The sequence below is a fragment of the Coregonus lavaretus genome (genome assembly GCF_964263955.1).
Source record: "Coregonus lavaretus genome assembly, chromosome: 5".
In the NCBI taxonomy this organism is placed as follows: domain Eukaryota; kingdom Metazoa; phylum Chordata; class Actinopteri; order Salmoniformes; family Salmonidae; genus Coregonus; species Coregonus lavaretus.
The window spans coordinates 2,859,220-2,879,216 of NC_139992.1; the positions used below are offsets into that span (position 1 = coordinate 2,859,220).

The 19,997-nt window shown below is 43.4% G+C and overlaps 1 protein-coding gene across 1 annotated transcript in view; it reads right to left on the reverse strand.

Moving 5' to 3' along the window:
- Positions 1 to 19,997, reverse strand: part of LOC311129624 (integrin alpha-V-like) — an 82,458-nt gene that overhangs the window by 39,063 nt on the left and 23,398 nt on the right. Inside the window, exons 7-12 of the mRNA XM_084161971.1 lie at positions 17,833 to 17,955; positions 17,388 to 17,432; positions 16,017 to 16,060; positions 7,740 to 7,796; positions 3,315 to 3,367; positions 879 to 1,084 (exon numbers count right to left, since the gene is read on the reverse strand). Of these exons, the coding sequence (XP_084018097.1) occupies positions 879 to 1,084; positions 3,315 to 3,367; positions 7,740 to 7,796; positions 16,017 to 16,060; positions 17,388 to 17,432; positions 17,833 to 17,955 (528 nt within the window). The remainder of the gene's footprint in view (positions 1 to 878; positions 1,085 to 3,314; positions 3,368 to 7,739; positions 7,797 to 16,016; positions 16,061 to 17,387; positions 17,433 to 17,832; positions 17,956 to 19,997) is intronic.

Sequence of the window (19,997 nt, forward strand, 5' to 3'; positions counted from 1 at the left end):
TTCTATAAAAAACCTGGGAACTTTCGGAAAGTTTATGTTATTTTGCAGAACAACCAGGCAACCTGTAGTTGTCTCCAAGGGCTCATACAGTTAAGGCCTCATAGGCACTACAGCAAGGCACTACAGAGGGTAGTGCGTACGGCCCAGTATTTCACTGGGGCCGAGCTCCCTGCCATCCAGGACCTCTATACCAGGCAGTGTCAGAGAAAGGCCCTAAAAATGGTCAAAGACTCCAGCCACCCTAGTCATAGACTGTTCTCTCTGCTATCGCACGGCAAGCGGTACCGGAGCGCCAAGTCTAGGTCCAAAAGGCTTCTAAACAGCTTCTACCCCCAAGCCATAAGACTCCAGAACAGCTAATCATGGCTACCCGGACTATTTGCATTGATTTGATACGTACCGTTAAGGCCTCATACTGTTAAAGCCTCATACATATCGTTAAGGCCTCATATATACGGTGAAGGCCTCATACTGTTAAGGCCTCATACTGTTAAGGCCTCATACTGTTAAGGCCTCATACTGTTAAGGCCTCATACATACAGTTAAGACCTCATACTGTTAAGGCCTCATATATACGGTGAAGGCCTCATACTGTTAAGGCATCATACTGTTAAGGCCTCATATATACGGTGAAGGCCTCATACTGTTAAGGCCTCATACTGTTAAGGCCTCATACCGGCGGCAGGTAGCTTAGTGGGTAAGAGCGTTGTGCCAGTAACCGAAAGGTCGCTGGTTCTAATCCCCGAGCCGACTAGGTGAAAAATCTGCCGATGTGCCCTTAAGCAAGGCACTTAACCCTAATTGCTCCTGTAAGTCGCTCTGGATAAGAGCGTCTGCTAAAATGACTAAAATGTAAAATGTTAAGACCTCATACGTACCGTTGAAGCCGTCCATATCCAGGTCTCCCAGTGTGGCTATAGAACTGCCGAAGCGTGAGTAGATCTCCGTCCCGCTCAGTGTGACGGGGGAGTGGAAGGAGAACCCTCCCTTCCCCAGGAACACAGACACCTGACCCACCTCCCTCAGCTTCCCATCACTGCCACGCTCCATGAACAGAGGGGCCCCCACAAACAGATCCACCAGGCTGAGGAGAGACAGAGGGACACATAAGTAGGGTTTACAGAGGAAAAAAACGTCCAACAGTGAACTAATCCATTGGAACGCTCAGACTTTCTTTTCTAAGTAGATGGACTGACGTTTCGACGTGATGTCTTCCTCAGAGAGGGAAACTTCTATGTGATATCCAGTAACCCCCTTGGATGTTTTAATTTCTCAGACATACTGTAGATTAAGCCTAGCACTGGACTAAGAATCATGTTCAATGGAGATTCTCCATTAGAACTGCATTTTAGTCCAGGAATAGGGTTATAGTCTATGATTGGGAAAACCAACCCTTTGTTGTGTTACAATTTACAATTTATTTAGGGTTTTATGGCCCTGACCTACACAGAATATTCCATAATGTTAAAGTGATGTATTATGCACTGTAATGAAGCATGGGTGGTATGCTATAACATGGGTGGTATGATATAACATGGGTGGTATGATATAACATGGGGTGGTATGATATAACATGGGGTGGTATGATATAACATGGGTGGTATGCTATAACATGGGTGGTATGCTATAACATGGGTGGTATGATATAACATGGGTGGTATGATATAACATGGGGTGGTATGATATAACATGGGGTGGTATGCTATAACATGGGTGGTATGCTATAACATGGGTGGTATGATATAACATGGGTGGTATGATATAACATTGGTGGTATGATATAACATGGGGTGGTATGATATAACATGGGGTGGTATGATATAACATGGGGTGGTTTGATATAACATGGGTGGTATGATATAACATGGGTGGTATGATATAACATGGGTGGTATGATATAACATGGGGTGGTATGATATAACATGGGGTGGTATGCTATAACATGGGTGGTATGATATAACATGGGTGGTATGATATAACATGGGTGGTATGATATAACATTGGTGGTATGATATAACATGGGGTGGTATGATATAACATGGGGTGGTATGATATAACATGGGGTGGTTTGATATAACATGGGTGGTATGATATAACATGGGTGGTATGATATAACATGGGTGGTATGATATAACATTGGTGGTATGATATAACATGGGGTGGTATGATATAACATGGGTGGTATGATATAACCCCGGGGTTCTCATAGTGGGGTCCGCAGACTAACAACAACAGATAAAAACATATTTTGGCCCAGGGGTCCGTGGAATATGTTTAGAGGGTGTAGTAAAATACAATACAATATTATTTATCTACAATTTCTTAACCCTGGGCAACTTGGGCCTGGGAGGCTTACAGGGATATTGGTATCCACCAATTATACATTTTTCAACTCAATGCTTCTTGTATTCCCCCAAAGTTTTTATTTTATTTATTTTTACATAAATGCACTGTAATTTAATTGCAACATTTTTTTTCTCTGCCTCATGGCAAAATATGCAGTATTGCAGGATATTAGCTTTAAAGCTACAACAACAAAGAATCTCTCTGCCCCATGACAAAATGTGTAAAATTGCAGGAAATTAGCTTGAAAACTGCAAAATGTTATCTCCGATGCCAAGAGGTCTTTAAAATGTCCCTTATCAGGGCCTGAGACTTGGTTCATCCGGCCGAAGTCATAGTAAAACTGCTTGCATGCTAATTTGTACCCAACTCAAGTTGTGTTCTGATTATAAGGGGATCCCTGATGAATTTGCTATCACGAAAGGGGTCTACGTCCGCAAAAAGTTTTGAGAACTCCTGAAATAACCTACATAAATCAGCCAAGATATTCAGCTGCATCTGAAACCAGTCAGGACTCCGGCAGAGGACTTGACGCCTGGAGGCTGTATCGTTAACAGTCTATGGTCATGACTGTGTCTTCATCTAGAGATTAATTAGCGAGCACTGCTACAGGATGAGAACATCTATCGCCTTGAGCTGATCCCAACAGTTTGTAAAAAGTCAGGGCCTCTATTTACCTTTAACAAACATCCTCCAGTGGCAATGCCATGTTGACTAAACAGAAGAAAACAGTCAAACAGGGAGGGACTACCTGAACTTGTCCAATAACAAATGCTTGTTTTCCTTTTGCCCTAATGAACACGACCCTGGATAAACTGTAAAGAGGTCATACTAAGATAGAGCCCGTGTCCCAGATTACAACCTTACCCTCTGTATAGTGCACTACGTTTGACCAGGGTCCATTGGGCACCACATAAGGGATTAGGTGCCATTAGGGAACGCAGGCAGTCGGTGTACCCATCCTTACTTACCCATCGTTATTGATGTCGGCCGCCGCCACAGAATGGCCGAAGTAGGCAGCCATCTGAGAAAACGGGCAGAAATAAAATGAGTACTTGGATCTTCCAGAGATCATGTAGCATACTCACGATCACTCACACCACAGAGACCAATATGCTGCCGAATAAGGGTTAGTACAGTTCTACAGAGGAACAGATTCCTTCTAGATTACATCATGAATATAACAGTGAGTCTTCAATGAGTCATTGTAAAACAGAACTAGCAACAAAGCAGTTCATGATTCTATATGACTAGTTCTCGGTCTCTGTGTGGACTGTAACAGAGATTCCAGGAGGAACCCTCAAAACAAATCATATCAATTATGTCAACATTCCTATCAACATTCCTATTGGTTCAGAGTCGGTGTGCACGCACCACGCACGCACACACACACACACACACACACACACACGGTTCACCATGTTCATAGGGAGATCAGAGGAGATTAATAGGATGTGTACACAGCAGGGGTTTAGGGTTAGGGTTGTGATAGTGTCTGTCTGTCTGTCTGTCTGCCTGCCTGCCTGTCTGTCTGTCTGTCTGTCTGTCTGTCTGTCTGTCTGTGTGACTGAGGACGGGGGTGTAGAGATGTGAATCTGGGTGGAGTGGGGAAAGGGGTCATCCATGCAGGACATCAGGAACCACAAACTGGCTGGTCCTCTGAATCTCACCTCTGGTCAAGGAGTTCAATCATCCCATAGTAATAACACCGGATGTTTAGCTGGCTCTGAATCGCTCTAACTGAGCCCTGCATATGGACTCAACACTGTGACTCTCTGTTAAAACCAGCTGTAGGTCAGTAACAGGATGTTTAGCTGGCTCTGAATGGCTCTAATTTAGCCCTGCATATACATTTTACATTTTAGTCATTTAGCAGACACTCTTATCCAGAGCGACCTACAGTTAGTGAGTGCATAAATTTTTTCATACTGGTCCCCCGTGGGAATCGAACCCACAACCCTACCCTGGTCAACGCTGGGCCAATTGTGCCCCGCCCCATGGGTCTCCCGGTCGCGGCCGGCTACGGATCTCTAGTGGCACAGCTAGCACTGCGATGAGGTGCCTTAGACCACTGCGCCACTCGGGAGGTTATAGACTCAACACTGTGACTCTCTGTTAAAACCAGCTGTAGGCCAGTAACAATGAACCTTCCTTGTAAAAGTCCAAGAGGCCAAGATCAAATTACTCGCTGATCTGTTTCTCTCAAGACTTAAGGACTACTTGTTCTCTGTAAACATCCCAATTATACAAACATCCCAAAAAAATATACTATTGGAAATAGTGGGAAGATGTTCTCTTGTTTTCACTGGACTGGAGTGCCAAAGACAAAATAAATCCCAAAAGTAACTTAAAAAGCCCCATCTGTTGAACCAACATTATAGCACATTTAGCTATTTAGCCAGTAAGAAATAGCAGATTTCTAGGCCTCGTGCCTTAACTCCACAACATTAAAATACTATAAACAGTTTACCCCTCATGTTCTTACCTCACATAACAGTATTTCAATGCTTGGTTTGTTAAATGTAATATAAATGTAATGAAGGAAACTCGAAAAATGATGGCAGTCCGTTCTTCACAGTTGACAACTGCTAATTTGCTAGCAAGAACTTCGTGTTCGCACGTGTAACTTTTTTTTGCCGTGAATAGTGCCTGTAAGGCAGCGCTGGCACCGAAGGTGAGAAGGGGGTAGCTGCATCCCAACTTGGAGACCGGAGTATTGTCGAGTGGGATAGTCGAAAGGAAAGTAGTGGGCGTGAAGAAAGGAGTGGGTGTGTCGAAAGGAAAGTAGTGGGCGTGAAGAAAGGAGTGGGTGTGTCGAAAGGAAAGTAGTGGGCGTGAGGAAAGGAGTGGGTGTGTCGAAAGGAAAGTAGTGGGCGTGAGGAAAGGAGAGGGTGTGTCGAAAGGAAAGTAGTGGGCGTGAGGAAAGGAGTGGGTGTGTCGAAAGGAAAGTAGTGGGCGTGAGGAAAGGAGTGGGTGTGTCGAAAGGAAAGTAGTGGGCGTGAGGAAAGGAGTGGGTGTGTCGAAAGGAAAGTAGTGGGCGTGAGGAAAGGAGTGGGTGTGTCGAAAGGAAAGTAGTGGGCGTGAGGAAAGGAGTGGGTGTGTCGAAAGGAAAGTAGTGGGCGTGAGGAAAGGAGTGGGTGTGTCGAAAGGAAAGTAGTGGGCGTGAGGAAAGGAGTGGGTGTGTCGAAAGGAAAGTAGTGGGCGTGAGGAAAGGAGTGGGCGTGTCGAAAGAGCTCCGCTATAGGTTAGACGGTTTTGATTGAGCTGTTTTTTTTTTTCCTTCTTACCATGGAACTACCGTACGAGCAGCTACCGTACCGCGAGAGTTTGGACTTCTGTTTTTAAGCCACAGGATGAGTCTGAGTCGTATTTCACTGTTAGTTTTACACAAATAATTGTACATATAAACGTTGACAGGAATGTTGACATAATTGATATGATTTGTTTTGAGGGTTCCTCCTGGAATCTCTGTTACAGTCCACACAGAGACCGAGAACCAGTCATATAGAATCATGAACTTGTCACGATCGTCGTAATAAGTGGACCAAGGCGCAGCGTGATATGCGTACATCTTTTAATTAGTACTTTACCAACACGATACAACAACAAAACGAAACGTGAAGTCCTCGGTGATAAAACACAAACCTACACGGAAAACAAGATCCCACCAGTGACAAGTGCACAACAGGCTGCCTAAGTATGGTTCCCAATCAGAGACAACAAGACACAGCTGCCTCCGATTGGGAACCACCCCGGCCAACACAGAAACACACGATCTAGAAAAGAACACATAGAAAACAAAACATAGACACTACACATATAAACTAACACCCTCGCTCAACATATAAGAGTCCCCAGAGCCAGGGGCGTGACAGAACTGCTTTGTTGCTAGTTCTGTTTTACAATGTTTTACAATGACTCATTGAAGACTCACTGTTATATTCATGATGTAATCTAGAAGGAATCTGTTCCTCTGCAGAACTGTACTAACCCTTATTCGGCACCATATTGGTCTCTGTGGGGTGAGTGATCGTGAGTATGCTACATGATCTCTGGAAGTGCACGGTATGAGCTTGACGCTCCTTTCCAATAAATGTCGAGGGTCTTATTCTGGTGACATGGTGATCGATGCTCGACTGCCGTTTTGACAAATAAAAACATTCTCGCTCTTATCCATAATCTCATCGTGTAGACTAGCCAACCCGCAGAACCTACCCACAATGCATCTGCGAGCTGTTAGCTAGAGCGCACGTGCCAAGACCAGAGTAGCCACATTTACTATTTAACGCAACAGTTGTGACAAAAACTATCGGTAGGGTTGAAAATGCGATGGAAATACACTGAACATTAGATTTTTATTCGGTACATGAAAACGTAAGCGAAAAAGTACATTTTGTGTGCACTACGCCATCACGCACTGACTTTTATCTGCAACACGTCAGTTTGGTGGAAACACACCACTGGTGGGAAAATACACATATTTTCTTTATGCAGTTTTTAAGAATATTCGCATGAAAATCTGTCGCCAATTTGATGGAAACCTAGCTATAGAGGAGTTTTATTCTGATAAAGGAAAATTGACTTTTTCACAAAATAGAGACAAAACAAAGACAAAACAAATGTGGAACGGATGACTGAAGGAAAGGAGGAAGAAGTTTATAGAAGAGAAAGCCCCATTAAAACCACTTAGAATGTTATCACCCTAGGCCTATGCACTACTCATTAAGCATATTTAGAACTTGTATTATTCCCCAAAAAATCATACCGTAAAAAAATGAGAAAAATATTGTGATATGATATTTTGGCCATATCGTCCAGTTCTAGACTGGTAACCACAGAGTCATTGTCATTTAGCAGACGCTCTTATCCAGAGCGACTTACAGAAGCATATTAGGGTTAACTGCCTTGCTCAAGGGCACATCGACAGATTTTTCACCTAGTCGGCTCGGGGATTAGAACCAGCGACCTTTCGGTTACTGGCACAACGCTCTTAACCACTAAGCCACCTGCCCATGTCGCTGCCTAGTCACTGTGGGTGGGTTACAAGCAAGCAGGCATCCCTTATGACGTACACCTGGTGACTGTTAAAGCACTTTGCTGATTTAAAAAGGGACTTATGAATACAGCTGATTGATTGATGTGCTAAACACGTGACTAGGACGAAATACAGGTAACCTGATTGGAATTCCAGATGTCCAACCTGGATCACCAGAGGACAGAGGTGTTGGAAGGAAATGGAGAGAAGTGTGTTACATTTCATTTGGGGTAAAATTAGCCTGGTTCCAGATCTGTTTGTACACTCTTGCCAACTCTTATGGTCATTGTCAAACAAGGGCAATAGGAAAACACAAACCGATCAGGGACCAGGGTAAAACCACCACCATCTCATTCTATACCTGTGTTCCTGTGAAGTTCAGCATAGATTCCATGTTCCTCCCATTGAAGATGTTCACCTGCATGGCAAGACAAAATAACCGACTCAGTTTTCGGTTTTTTTCTTCTTCACCACAACGACTTACACACTGACTCTACATAATAACAGTTAGCCTACCGATCTAGTCTGTGTGTGTGTCTTAGCCATGGCAATAACAGTTGGCTACAGCACACGCAGACTAGATGCGGTAAAGAGATAAATTGAATTGACCAAAACAATGGAAATGCCATGGCAATGCCATGGCAATGCCCCCCCCCCCCCCCCCCTTTAAAAATGTGCCTACATTTAAGCTGTTGTTTAAATGTGTATTTCCCACTATGTTGAGGTAGAAATCGGAGTATAATGCTTGTGTGGATGTCAACCCCAATACATGTTCATGTTATCATTACCAATCAACTGTATTACACTTAAAAATAGCTTCAAGTACCACCACCGATTTCTATATACCTAGCTATGCTACCAGCTTATACAGTGAGGGAAAAAAATATTTGATCCCCTGCTGATTTTGTACGTTTGCCCACTGACAAAGAAATGATCAGTCTATAATTTTAATGGTAGGTTTATTTGAACAGTGAGAGACAGAATAACAAAAAAAAAATCCAGAAAAACGCATGTCAAAAATGTTATAAATTGATTTGCATTTTAATGAGGGAAATAAGTATTTGACCCCCTCTCAATCAGAAAGATTTCTGGCTCCCAGGTGTCTTTTATACAGGTAAGGAGCTGAGATTAGGAGCACACTCTTAAAGGAAGTGCTCCTAATCTCAGCTTGTTACCTGTATAAAAGACACCTGTCCACAGAAGCAATCAATCATTCAGATTCCAAACTCTCCACAATGGCCAAGACCAAAGAGCTATCCAAGGATGTCAGGGACAAGATTGTAGACCTACACAAGGCTGGAATGGGCTACAAGACCATCGCCAAGCAGCTTGGTGAGAAGGTGACAACAGTTGGTGCGATTATCGCAAATGGAAGAAACACAAAAGAACGGTCGATCTCCCTCGGCCTGGGACTCCATGCAAGATCTCACCTCGTGGAGTTGCAATGATCATGAGAACGGTGAGGAATCAGCCCAGAACTACACGGGAGGGTCTTGTCAATGATCTCAAGGCAGCTGGGACCATAGTCACCAAGAAAACAATTGGTAACACACTACGCCGTGAAGGACTGAAATCCTGCAGCGCCCGCAAGGTCACCCTGCTCAAGAAAGCACATATACATGCCCGTCTGAAGTTTGCCAATGAACATCTGAATGATTCAAAGGAGAACTGGGTGAAAGTGTTGTGGTCAGATGAGACCAAAATCGAGCTCTTTGGCATCAACTCAACTCGCCGTGTTTGGAGGAGGAGGAATGCTGCCTATGACCCCAAGAACACCATCCCCACCGTCAAACATGGAGGTGGAAACATTATGCTTTGGTGTTGTTTTTCTGCTAAGGAGACAGGACAACTTCACCGCATCAAAGGGACGATGGACGGGGCCATGTACCGTCAAATCTTGGGTGAGAACCTCCTTCCCTCAGCCAGGGCATTGAAAATGGGTCGTGGATGGGTATTCCAGCAAGACAATGACCCAAAACACACGGCCAAGGCAACAAAGGAGTGGCTCAAGAAGAAACACATTAAGGTCCTGGAGTGGCCTAGCCAGTCTCCAGACCTTAATCCCATAGAAATTCTGTAGAGGGAGCTGAAGGTTCGAGTTGCCAAATGTCAGCCTCGAAACCTTAATGACTTGGAGAAGATCTGCAAAGAGGAGTGGGACAAAATCCCTCCTGAGATGTGTGCAAACCTGGTGGGTCAATTACAAGAAATGTCTGACCTCTGTGATTGCCAACAAGGGTTTTGCCACCAAGTACTAAGTCATGTTTTGCAGAGGGGTCAAATACTTATTTCCCTCATTAAAATGAAAAATCAATTTATAACATTTTTGACATGTGTTTTTTCTGGATTTTTGTTGTTGTCATTCTGTCTCTCACTGTTCAAATAAACCTACCATTAAAATTATAGACTGGTCATTTCTTTGTCAGTGGGCAAACGTACAAAATCAGCAGGGGATCAAATACTTTTTTCCCCCTCACTGTACGAACAGAAGTTAGTGTTTAGCAGATACTTTTTATAAACAGAAAATAACTATTTCTAAATATTATGCAGCAAAAATAGATGCAAATTGGATTTTAGTAGGCCCTGTTAGAACACAAAAACCGAGACGGATTTGACGAATATCAACTTTGTAAAATCAGATTTTTTGAATGTGCGCCAATGATGGAGTCCTTATTCTTCCCCCAACAGTCTGTGTGCCATTGACATCTTTACCGCATGTATAGGATCTCAAAAATATTTCAGCTCAATGTTGGAAAGTGTTTAGACCCCTTCACTTTTTCCAAATTTTGCCTTACTCTAAAATTAATTAAATTGGGGTTTTTTCATCATCAATGAAAAACACTATACCCCATAATGTCAAAGCAAAAACAGGTTTTTATAAATTTTTGCAAATCCCCCCACCCCCCCAAAAACGGAAATATTACATTTACATAAGTATTCAGACCCTTTACTCAGTACTTTGTTGAAGCACCTTTGGCAGCAATTACAGCCTCAAGTCTTCTTTGGGTATGACGCTACAAGCTTGGCACATCTGTATTTGGGGAGTTTCTCCCATTCTTCTCTGTAGATCCTCTCAAGCTCTGTCAGGTTGGGTGGGGAGCGTCGATGCACAGCTATTTTCAGGTCTCTCCAGAGATGTTCGATCGGGTTCAAGTCTGGGCTCTGGCTGGGCCACTCAAGGACATTCAGAGACCTGTTCCGAAGCCACTCCTGCGTTATCTTGGCTGTATGCTTAGGGTCGTTGTCCTGTTGGAAGGTGAACCTTCTCCCAGTTTGAGGTCCTGAGCACTCTGGAGCAGTTTTTCATCAAGGATCTCTCTTTAATTTGCTCTGTTCAGCTTTCCCTCAATCCTGACGAGTTTCCCAGTCCCTGCCACTGAAAAACATCCCCACAGCATGATGCTGCCACCCCCATGCTTCACCGTAGGGATTCTGCCAGGTTTCCTCCAGACGTAACGCTTGGTATTCAGGCCAAAGAGTTCAATCTTGGTTTCATCAGACCTGAGAATCTTCTTTCTCATGGTCTGAGAGTCCTTTAGGTGCCTTTTGGCAAACTCCAAGCGGGCTGTCATGTGCCTTTTACTGAGGAATGGCTTCCGTCTGGCCACTCTACCATAAAGGCCTGATTGGTGGAGTGCTGCAGAGATGGTTGTCCTTCTGGAAGGTTCTCCCATCTCCACAGAGGAACTCTGGAGCTCTGTCAGACTGACCATCAGGTTCTTGGTCAACTCCCTGACCAAGGCCCTTCTCCCCCGATTGCTCAGTTTGGCCGGGTGGTTCCAAACTTCTTCCATTTAAGAATGATGGAGACCTTCAATGATGCAGAAATGTTTTGGTACCCTTCCCCAGATCTCACACAATCCTGTCTCGGAGCTCTACGGACAATTCCTCCAACCTCATTGCTTGGATTTTCCTCTGACATGCACTGTCAACTGTGGGATCTTATATACAGTTGAAGTCGGAAGTTTACATACACTTAGGTTGGAGTCATTAAAACTAGTTTTTCAACCACTCCACAAATGTCTTGTTAACAAACTATAGTTTTGGCAAGTCGGTTAGGACATCTAATTTGTGCATGATACAAGTCATTTTTCCAACAATTTTACAGACAGATTATTTCACTTATAATTCACTGTATCACAATTCCAGTGGGTCAGAAGTTTACATACACTAAGTTGACTGTGCCTTTAAACAGCTTGGAAAATTCCAGAAAATTATGGCTTTAGAAGCTTCTGATGGGCTAATTGACATCATTTGAGTCAAATGGAGGTGTACCTGTGGATGTATTTTAAGGCCTACCTTCAAACTCAGTGCCTCTTTGCTTGACATCATCGGAAAATCAAAATAAATCAGACAAGACCTCAGAAAAAAAAAACTGTAGACCTCCACAAGTCTGGTTCATCTTTGGGAGCAATTTCCAAATGCCTGAAGGTACCACGTTCATCTGTACAAACAATAGTATGCAAGTATAAACACAATGGGACAACGCAGCCGTCATACCGCTCAGGAAGGAGACGCGTTCTGTCTCCTAGAGATGAATGTACTTTGGTGCGAAAAGTGCAAATCAATCCCAGAATAACAGCAAAGGACCTTGTGAAGATGCTGGTTAAAACAGGTACAAAAGAAGCCACTGCTCCAAAACCGCCATAAAAAAGACAGACTACGGTTTGCAACTGCACATTGGGACAAAGATTGTACTTTTTTGTACTATCGTTATGTTTGGAGGAAAAAGGGGGTGCTTGCAAGCCGAAGAATACCATCCCAACCGTGAAGCACGGGGGTGGCAGCATCATGCTGTGGGGGTGCTTTGCTGCAGGAGGGACTGGTGCACTTCACAAAATAGATGGCATCATGAGGAAGGAAGATTATGTGGATATATTGAAGCAACATCTCAAGACATCAGTCAAGAAGTTAAAGCTCGGTCGCAAATGGGTCTTCCAAATGGACAAACAATAGAGTGCTTCCAAAGTTGTGGCAAAATGGCTTAAGGACAACAAAGTCAAGGTATTGGAGTGGCCATCACAAAGCCCTGACCTCAATCCTATAGAACATTTGTGGGCAGAACTGAAAATGACGTGTGTGAGCAAGGAGGCCTACAAACCTGACTCAGTTACACCATCTCTGTCAATAGGAATGGGCCAAAATTCACCCAACTTATTGTGGGAAGCTTGTGGAAGGCTACCTGAAACGTTTGACCCAAGTTAAACAATTTAAAGGCAATGCTACCAAATACTAATTGAGTGAATGCAAATTTCTGACCCACTGGGAATGTTATGAAATAACTAAAAGCTGAAATAAATAATTCTCTCTACGATTATTATGACATTTCACATTCTGAAAATAAAGTGGTGATCCTAACTTACCTAAGACAGGGAATTTTTATTAGGATTAAACGTCAGGAATTGTAAAAAAAACTGAGTTTAAATATATTTGGCTAAGGTGTATGTAAACTTCCAACTTCAACTTTATATACAGTGGGGAGAACAAGTATTTGATACACTGCCGATTTTGCAGGTTTTCCTACTTACAAAGCATGTAGAGGTCTGTAATTTTTATCATAGGTACACTTCAACTGTGAGAGACAGCATCTAAAACAAAAATCCAGAAAATCACATTGTATGATTTTTAAGTAATTAATTTGCATTTTTATTGCATGACATAAGTATTTCATCACCTACCAACCAGTAAGAATTCCAACTCTCACAGACCTGTTAGTTTTTCTTTAAGAAGCCCTCCTGTTCTCCACTCATTACCTGTATTAACTGCACCTGTTTGAACTTGTTACCTGTATAAAAAGACACCTGTCCACACACTCAATAAAACAGATTCCAACCTCTCCACAATGGCCAAGACCAGAGAGCTGTGTAAGGACATCAGGGATAAAATTGTAGACCTGCACAAGGCTGGGATGGGCTACAGGACAATAGGCAAGCAGCTTGGTGAGAAGGCAACAACTGTTGGCGCAATTATTAGAAAATGGAAGAAGTTCAAGATGACGGTCAATCACCCTCGGTCTGGGGCTCCATGCAAGATCTCAGCTCGTGGGGCATCAATGATCATGAGGAAGGTGAGGGATCAGCCCAGAACTACACGGCAGGACCTGGTCAATGACCTGAACAGAGCTGGGACCACAGTCTCAAAGAAAACCATTAGTAACACACTACGCCGTCATGGATTAAAATCCTGCAGCGCACGCAAGGTCCCCCTGCTCAAGCCAGCGCATGTCCAGGCCCGTCTGAAGTTTGCCAATGACCATCTGGATGATCCGGAGGAGGAATGGGAGAAGGTCATGTGTTCTGATTAGACAAAAATGTTTGGAGGAAGAAGAAGGATGAGTACAACCCCAAGAACACCATCCCAACCGTGAAGCATGGGGGTGGAAACATAATTATTTGGGGATGCTTTTCTGCAAAGGGGACAGGACGACTGCACCGTATTGAGGGGAGGATGGATGGGGCCATGTATCGCGAGATCTTGGCCAACAACCTCCTTCCCTCAGTAAGAGCATTGAAGATGGGTCGTGGCTGGGTCTTCCAGCATGACAAAGACCCGAAACACACAGCCAGGGCAACTAAGGAGTGGCTCCGTAAGAAGCATCTCAAGGTCCTGGAGTGGCCTAGCCAGTCTCCAGACCTGAACCCAATAGAAAATCTTTGGAGGGAGCTGAAAGTCCGTATTGCCCAGCGACAGCCCCGAAACCTGAAGGATCTGGAGAAGGTCTGTATGGAAGAGTGGGCCAAAATCCCTGCTGCAGTGTGTGCAAACCTGGTCAAGACCTACAGGAAACATATGATCTCTGTAATTGCAAACAAAGGTTTCTGTACCAAATATGAAGTTCTGCTTTTCTGATGTATCAAATACTTATGTCATGCAATAAAATGCAAATTAATTACTTAAAAATCATACAATGTGATTTTCTGGATTTTTGTTTTAAATTATGTCTCTCACAGTTGAAGTGTACCTATGATAAAAAATTACAGACCTCTACATGCTTTGTAAGTAGGAAAACCTGCAAAATCAGCAGTGTATCAAATACTTGTTCTCCCCACTGTAGGTGTGTGCCTTTCCAAATCATGTCCAAACAATTGAATTTACCACAGGTGGACTCCAATCAAGTTGTAAAAACATCTCAAGGATGATCAACGGAAACAGGATGCACCTGAGCTCAATTTCGAGTCTCATAGCAAAGGGTCTGAATACTTATGTAAATAAGGTGTATATATATATTTTTTTTTTTTTTTTCCACCTTTATTTAACCAGGTTTAGCCAGTTGAGAACAAGTTCTCATTTACAACTGCGACCTGGCCAAGATAAAGCAAAGCAGTGCGATAAAAACAACAACACAGAGTTACATATGGGGTAAAACAAAACAAAGTCAAAAATACAACAGAAAAAAAAAAATATATATATATACAGTGTGTGCAAATGTAGCAAGTTATGGAGGTAAGGCAATAAAATAGGCTATAGTGCAAAATAATTACAATTAGTATTAACACTGGAATGATAGATGTGCAAGAGATGATGTGCAAATAGAGATACTGGGGTACAAATGAGCAAAATAAATAACAATATAGGGATGAGGTAGTTGGGTGGGCTAATTTCAGATGGGCTGTGTACAGGTGCAGTGATCCGTAAGGTGCTCTGACAACTGATGCTTAAAGTTAGTGAGGGAGATAAGTGTCTCCAGCTTCAGAGATTTTTGCAATTTGTTCCAGTCATTGGCAGCAGAGAACTGGAAGGAATGGCGGCCAAAGGAGGTGTTGGCTTTGGGGATGACCAGTGAGATATACCTGCTGGAGCGCATACTACGGGTGGGTGTTGCTATGGTGACCAATGAGCTAAGATAAGGCGGGGATTTGCCTAGCAGTGATTTATAGATGGCCTGGAGCCAGTGGGTTTGGCGACGAATATGTAGTGAGGACCAGCCAACAAGAGCGTACAGGTCACAGTGGTGGGTAGTATATGGGGCTTTGGAGACAAAACGGATGGCACTGTGATAGACTACATCCAATTTGCTGAGTAGAGTGTTGGGAGGCTATTTTGTAAATGACATCGCCGAAGTCAAGGATCGGTAGGATAGTCAGTTTTACGAGGGCATGTTTGGCAGCATGAGTGAAGGAGGCTTTGTTGCGAAATAGGAAACCAATTCTAGATTTAACTTTGGATTGGAGATTCTTAATGTGAGTCTGGAAGGAGAGTTTACAGTCTAACCAGACACCTAGGTATTTGTAGTTGTCCACATACTCTAGGTCAGACCCGTCAAGAGTAGTGATTCTAGTCGGGTGGGCGGGTGCAAGCATGAGATTACCATATTTTTAATACATTTGCAAAATTTTCAAAAAAACTGTTTTAGCTTTGCCATTATGGGGTATTGTGTGTAGATTGCGGTGGAAAAATATGTATTTAATCCATTTTAGAATAAAACGTAACAAAATGTGAAAAAAGTGAAGGGGTCTGAATACTTTCCGAATGCACTGTAAATAAAGGTGAAATGAAGGTTAATCTCTCATTGACAGACTAGGTAAACATTGAGCATCTGACAAAAATACACACAATATTGGTTCTGGGTTAACCAAGATTAAATGAAAGCTAAATAATTGCTGATTTATGTTTGTATCTATGAGCTCATAATACTTACATAGCCCAGAGCTTTGTCTCCCCTGGGTACCCCGGTAATGTAATCTGTACAACAGAACAGAAATAACTTGTTAAAATGTGATGACCATTGAGCCGTTCTATATAGAATGTTAGAATGAGATGACCATTGAGCCGTTCTATATAGAATGTTAGAATGAGATGACCATTGAGCTGTACTATATAGAATGTTAGAATGAGATCACCATTGAGCCATTCTATATAGAATGTTAGAATGAGATCACCATTGAGCCGTTCTATATAGAATGTTAGAATGAGATCACCACTGAGCCGTTCTATACAGAATGTTAGAATGAGATCACCATTGAGCCGTTCTATATAGAATGTTAGAATGAGATCACCACTGAGCCGTTCTATATAGAATGTTAGAATGAGATCACCACTGAGCCGTTCTATACAGAATGTTAGAATGAGATCACCACTGAGCCGTTCTATATAGAATGTTAGAATGAGATCACCACTGAGCCGTTCTATACAGAATGTTAGAATGAGATCACCATTGAGCCGTTCTATACAGAATGTTAGAATGAGATCACCATTGAGCCGTTCTATACAGAATGTTAGAATGAGATCACCACTGAGCTGTTCTATACAGAATGTTAGAATGAGATCACCACTGAGCCGTTCTATATAGAATGTTAGAATGAGATCACCACTGAGCCGTTCTATACAGAATGTTAGAATGAGATCACCACTGAGCCGTTCTATATAGAATGTTAGAATGAGATCACCACTGAGCCGTTCTATACAGAATGTTAGAATGAGATCACCATTGAGCCGTTCTATATAGAATGTTAGAATGAGATCACCATTGAGCCGTTCTATACAGAATGTTAGAATGAGATCACCACTGAGCCGTTCTATATAGAATGTTAGAATGAGATCACCACTGAGCCGTTCTATACAGAATGTTAGAATGAGATCACCACTGAGCCGTTCTATACAGAATGTTAGAATGAGATCACCACTGAGCCGTTCTATACAGAATGTTAGAATGAGATCACCACTGAGCCGTTCTATACAGAATGTTAGAATGAGATCACCACTGAGCCGTTCTATACAGAATGTTAGAATGAGATCACCACTGAGCCGTTCTATACAGAATGTTAGAATGAGATCACCACTGAGCCGTTCTATTCTGGAACATGAAGTATCAACCACAGTACTAAAGACATTCCACAACACATTACTGTGCCAAAGCCAGAGGATGGAGCACCCCACTTTTACAAGTGACAAAATAACATGAGTAGGTTAAAGGTCATGTGTGCAGTCCTAAACAGAGGAAGGAATGGAACTGGAGATAGAAGAGATGTCAGTAGATGGGAACAGTTTGATGATTTTGGCAAAGTCTTACCATCTTGTCCATCAGCATTGAAGTCACCAACAGTCACAGAGTAACCTGGAAGTAAAAAAAATTAAATAAATACAAAATACACAAATATTGACATGAGTAAACAGCCCAGAATATATATGGTGCCAACAGAGTAGACTACCTTTAACTTAGTACATTCTACAACAACAGACCACGCACGGTTTTTTGGAGCATTGCTAAATCCTCCGCCACAAATCCCTAAGAGCTCGTTAAATGATTTTAACGACAGTTATGAGCCTCCTACAGAGCCAAAACCAAGAGCTTCAACACCACTTCATAACATGATAATCAAAGTGAACAAACATATATTTAACCAGACAACGGGTGTGTCCCAAACGGCCCTCTATTCCCATAGGGCCCTGGTCAAAAGTAGTGCACTATCTAGGGAATAGGGGTACCATTTGGGACTCAAGACAATAGGGCTTACCTAAATAGCTGTCATCGTACTGAGCGCTGGCAGTCTTGGTGGTCAGCTGGTTACTGTAAGGAGTGTAATATTGCTTGTTGAACCTGGTTATGATCTCAGAGATATCGTCACTGATCAGTTGACCTGTGGAAATGACATACAGTTTCGTACATAACACGTTATGTAATTAATACAGGTTATACTCCTTAATAACTTGGTTACATCAAACGTTATTAAAGCAGGGTCAAGGGGTGAGAGGGTTTGTGTAGGTCTAAAGTGTGCTTCTGCTTTCATTTTTCACAAAAATGCTTCGAGGTTCACAGAATGTGAGAATCTAATGTGCACCGAGTGTACAAAACATTAGTAACACCTTCCTATTGAATTGCACACACCTCCTTTTGCCCTCAGAACAGCCTCAATTCTCAAGCCTGGATTCCCCAGTCATGGAAAGAGCAGCATGTGTTGTCCACTCAGGTAAATCCAGGTGAAAGCTATGATCCCTTATTGATGTCACTTGTTAAATCCACTTCAATCAGTGTAGATGAAGGGGGAGGAGACAGGTGGTTAAAGAAGGATATTTAAGCCTTGAGACAATTGAGACATGGATTGTGTATGTGTGCCATTCAGAGGGTGAATGGGCAAGACAAAATATGTAAGTGCCTTTGAATGGGGTATGGTAGTAGGTGCCAGGCGCACCGGTTTGAGTGGGTCAAGAACTGCAATGCTGCTGGGTTTTTCACGCTCAACAGTTTTCCTTGTGTATCAAGAATGGCCCCCCTCCCAAAGGACATACAGACAACTTGAAACAACTGTGGGAAGCAAATGGAGTCAACATGGGCCAGCATCCCTGTGGAACGTTTGACACCTTGTAGAGTCCATGCCCCGACGAATTTGGGGGCAAAAGGGGGTGCAACTCATTATTAGGAAGGTGTTCCTAATGTTTTGTACACTCAGTCTACAGCCATGTTACAAACAAAGTATGCATAGATCTCCGTATCAGAGTCTGAATCCTATTCTTGCTGTCCTGCTAAAGTCTGTGGTAACCATACAGCAGCTAAAGCCCCAGTCTGTGGTAACCGTACAGCAGCTAAAGCCCCAGTCTGTGGTAACCGTACAGCAGCTAAAGCCCCAGTCTGTGGTAACCGTACAGCAGCTAAAGCCCCAGTCTGTGGTAACCGTCCAGCAGCTAAAGCCCCAGTCTGTGGTAACCGTACAGCAGCTAAAGCCCCAGTCTGTGGTAACCATACAGCAGCTAAAGCCCCAGTCTGTGGTAACCATACAGCAGCTAAAGCCCCAGTCTGTGGTAACCGTACAGCAGCTAAAGCCCCAGTCTGTGGTAACCATACAGCAGCTAAAGCCCCAGTCTGTGGTAACCGTACAGCAGCTAAAGCCCCAGTCTGTGGTAACCATACAGCAGCTAAAGCCCCAGTCTGTGGTAACCATACAGCAGCTAAAGCCCCAGTCTGTGGTAACCATACAGCAGCTAAAGCCCCAGTCTGTGGTAACCATACAGCAGCTAAAGCCCTAGTCTGTGGTAACCATACAGCAGCTAAAGCCCCAGTCTGTGGTAACCATACAGCAGCTAAAGCCCCAGTCTGTGGTAACCATACAGCAGCTAAAGCCCCAGTCTGTGGTAACCATACAGCAGCTAAAGCCCCAGTCTGTGGTAACCATACAGCAGCTAAAGCCCCAGTCTGTGGTAACCATACAGCAGCTAAAGCCCCAGTCTGTGGTAACCATACAGCAGCTAAAGCCCCAGTCTGTGGTAACCATACAGCAGCTAAAGCCCCAGTCTGTGGTAACCGTACAGCAGCTAAAGCCCCAGTCTGTGGTAACCATACAGCAGCTAAAGCCCCAGTCTGTGGTAACCATACAGCAGCTAAAGCCCCAGTCTGTGGTAACCATACAGCAGCTAAAGCCCCAGTCTGTGGTAACCGTACAGCAGCTAAAGCCCCAGTCTGTGGTAACCGTACAGCAGTTAAAGCCCCAGTCTGTGGTAACCATACAGCAGCTAAAGCCCCAGTCTGTGGTAACCGTACAGCAGCTAAAGCCCCAGTCTGTGGTAACCATACAGCAGCTAAAGCCCCAGTCTGTGGTAACCATACAGCAGCTAAAGCCCCAGTCTGTGGTAACCATACAGCAGCTAAAGCCCCAGTCTGTGGTAACCGTACAGCAGCTAAAGCCCC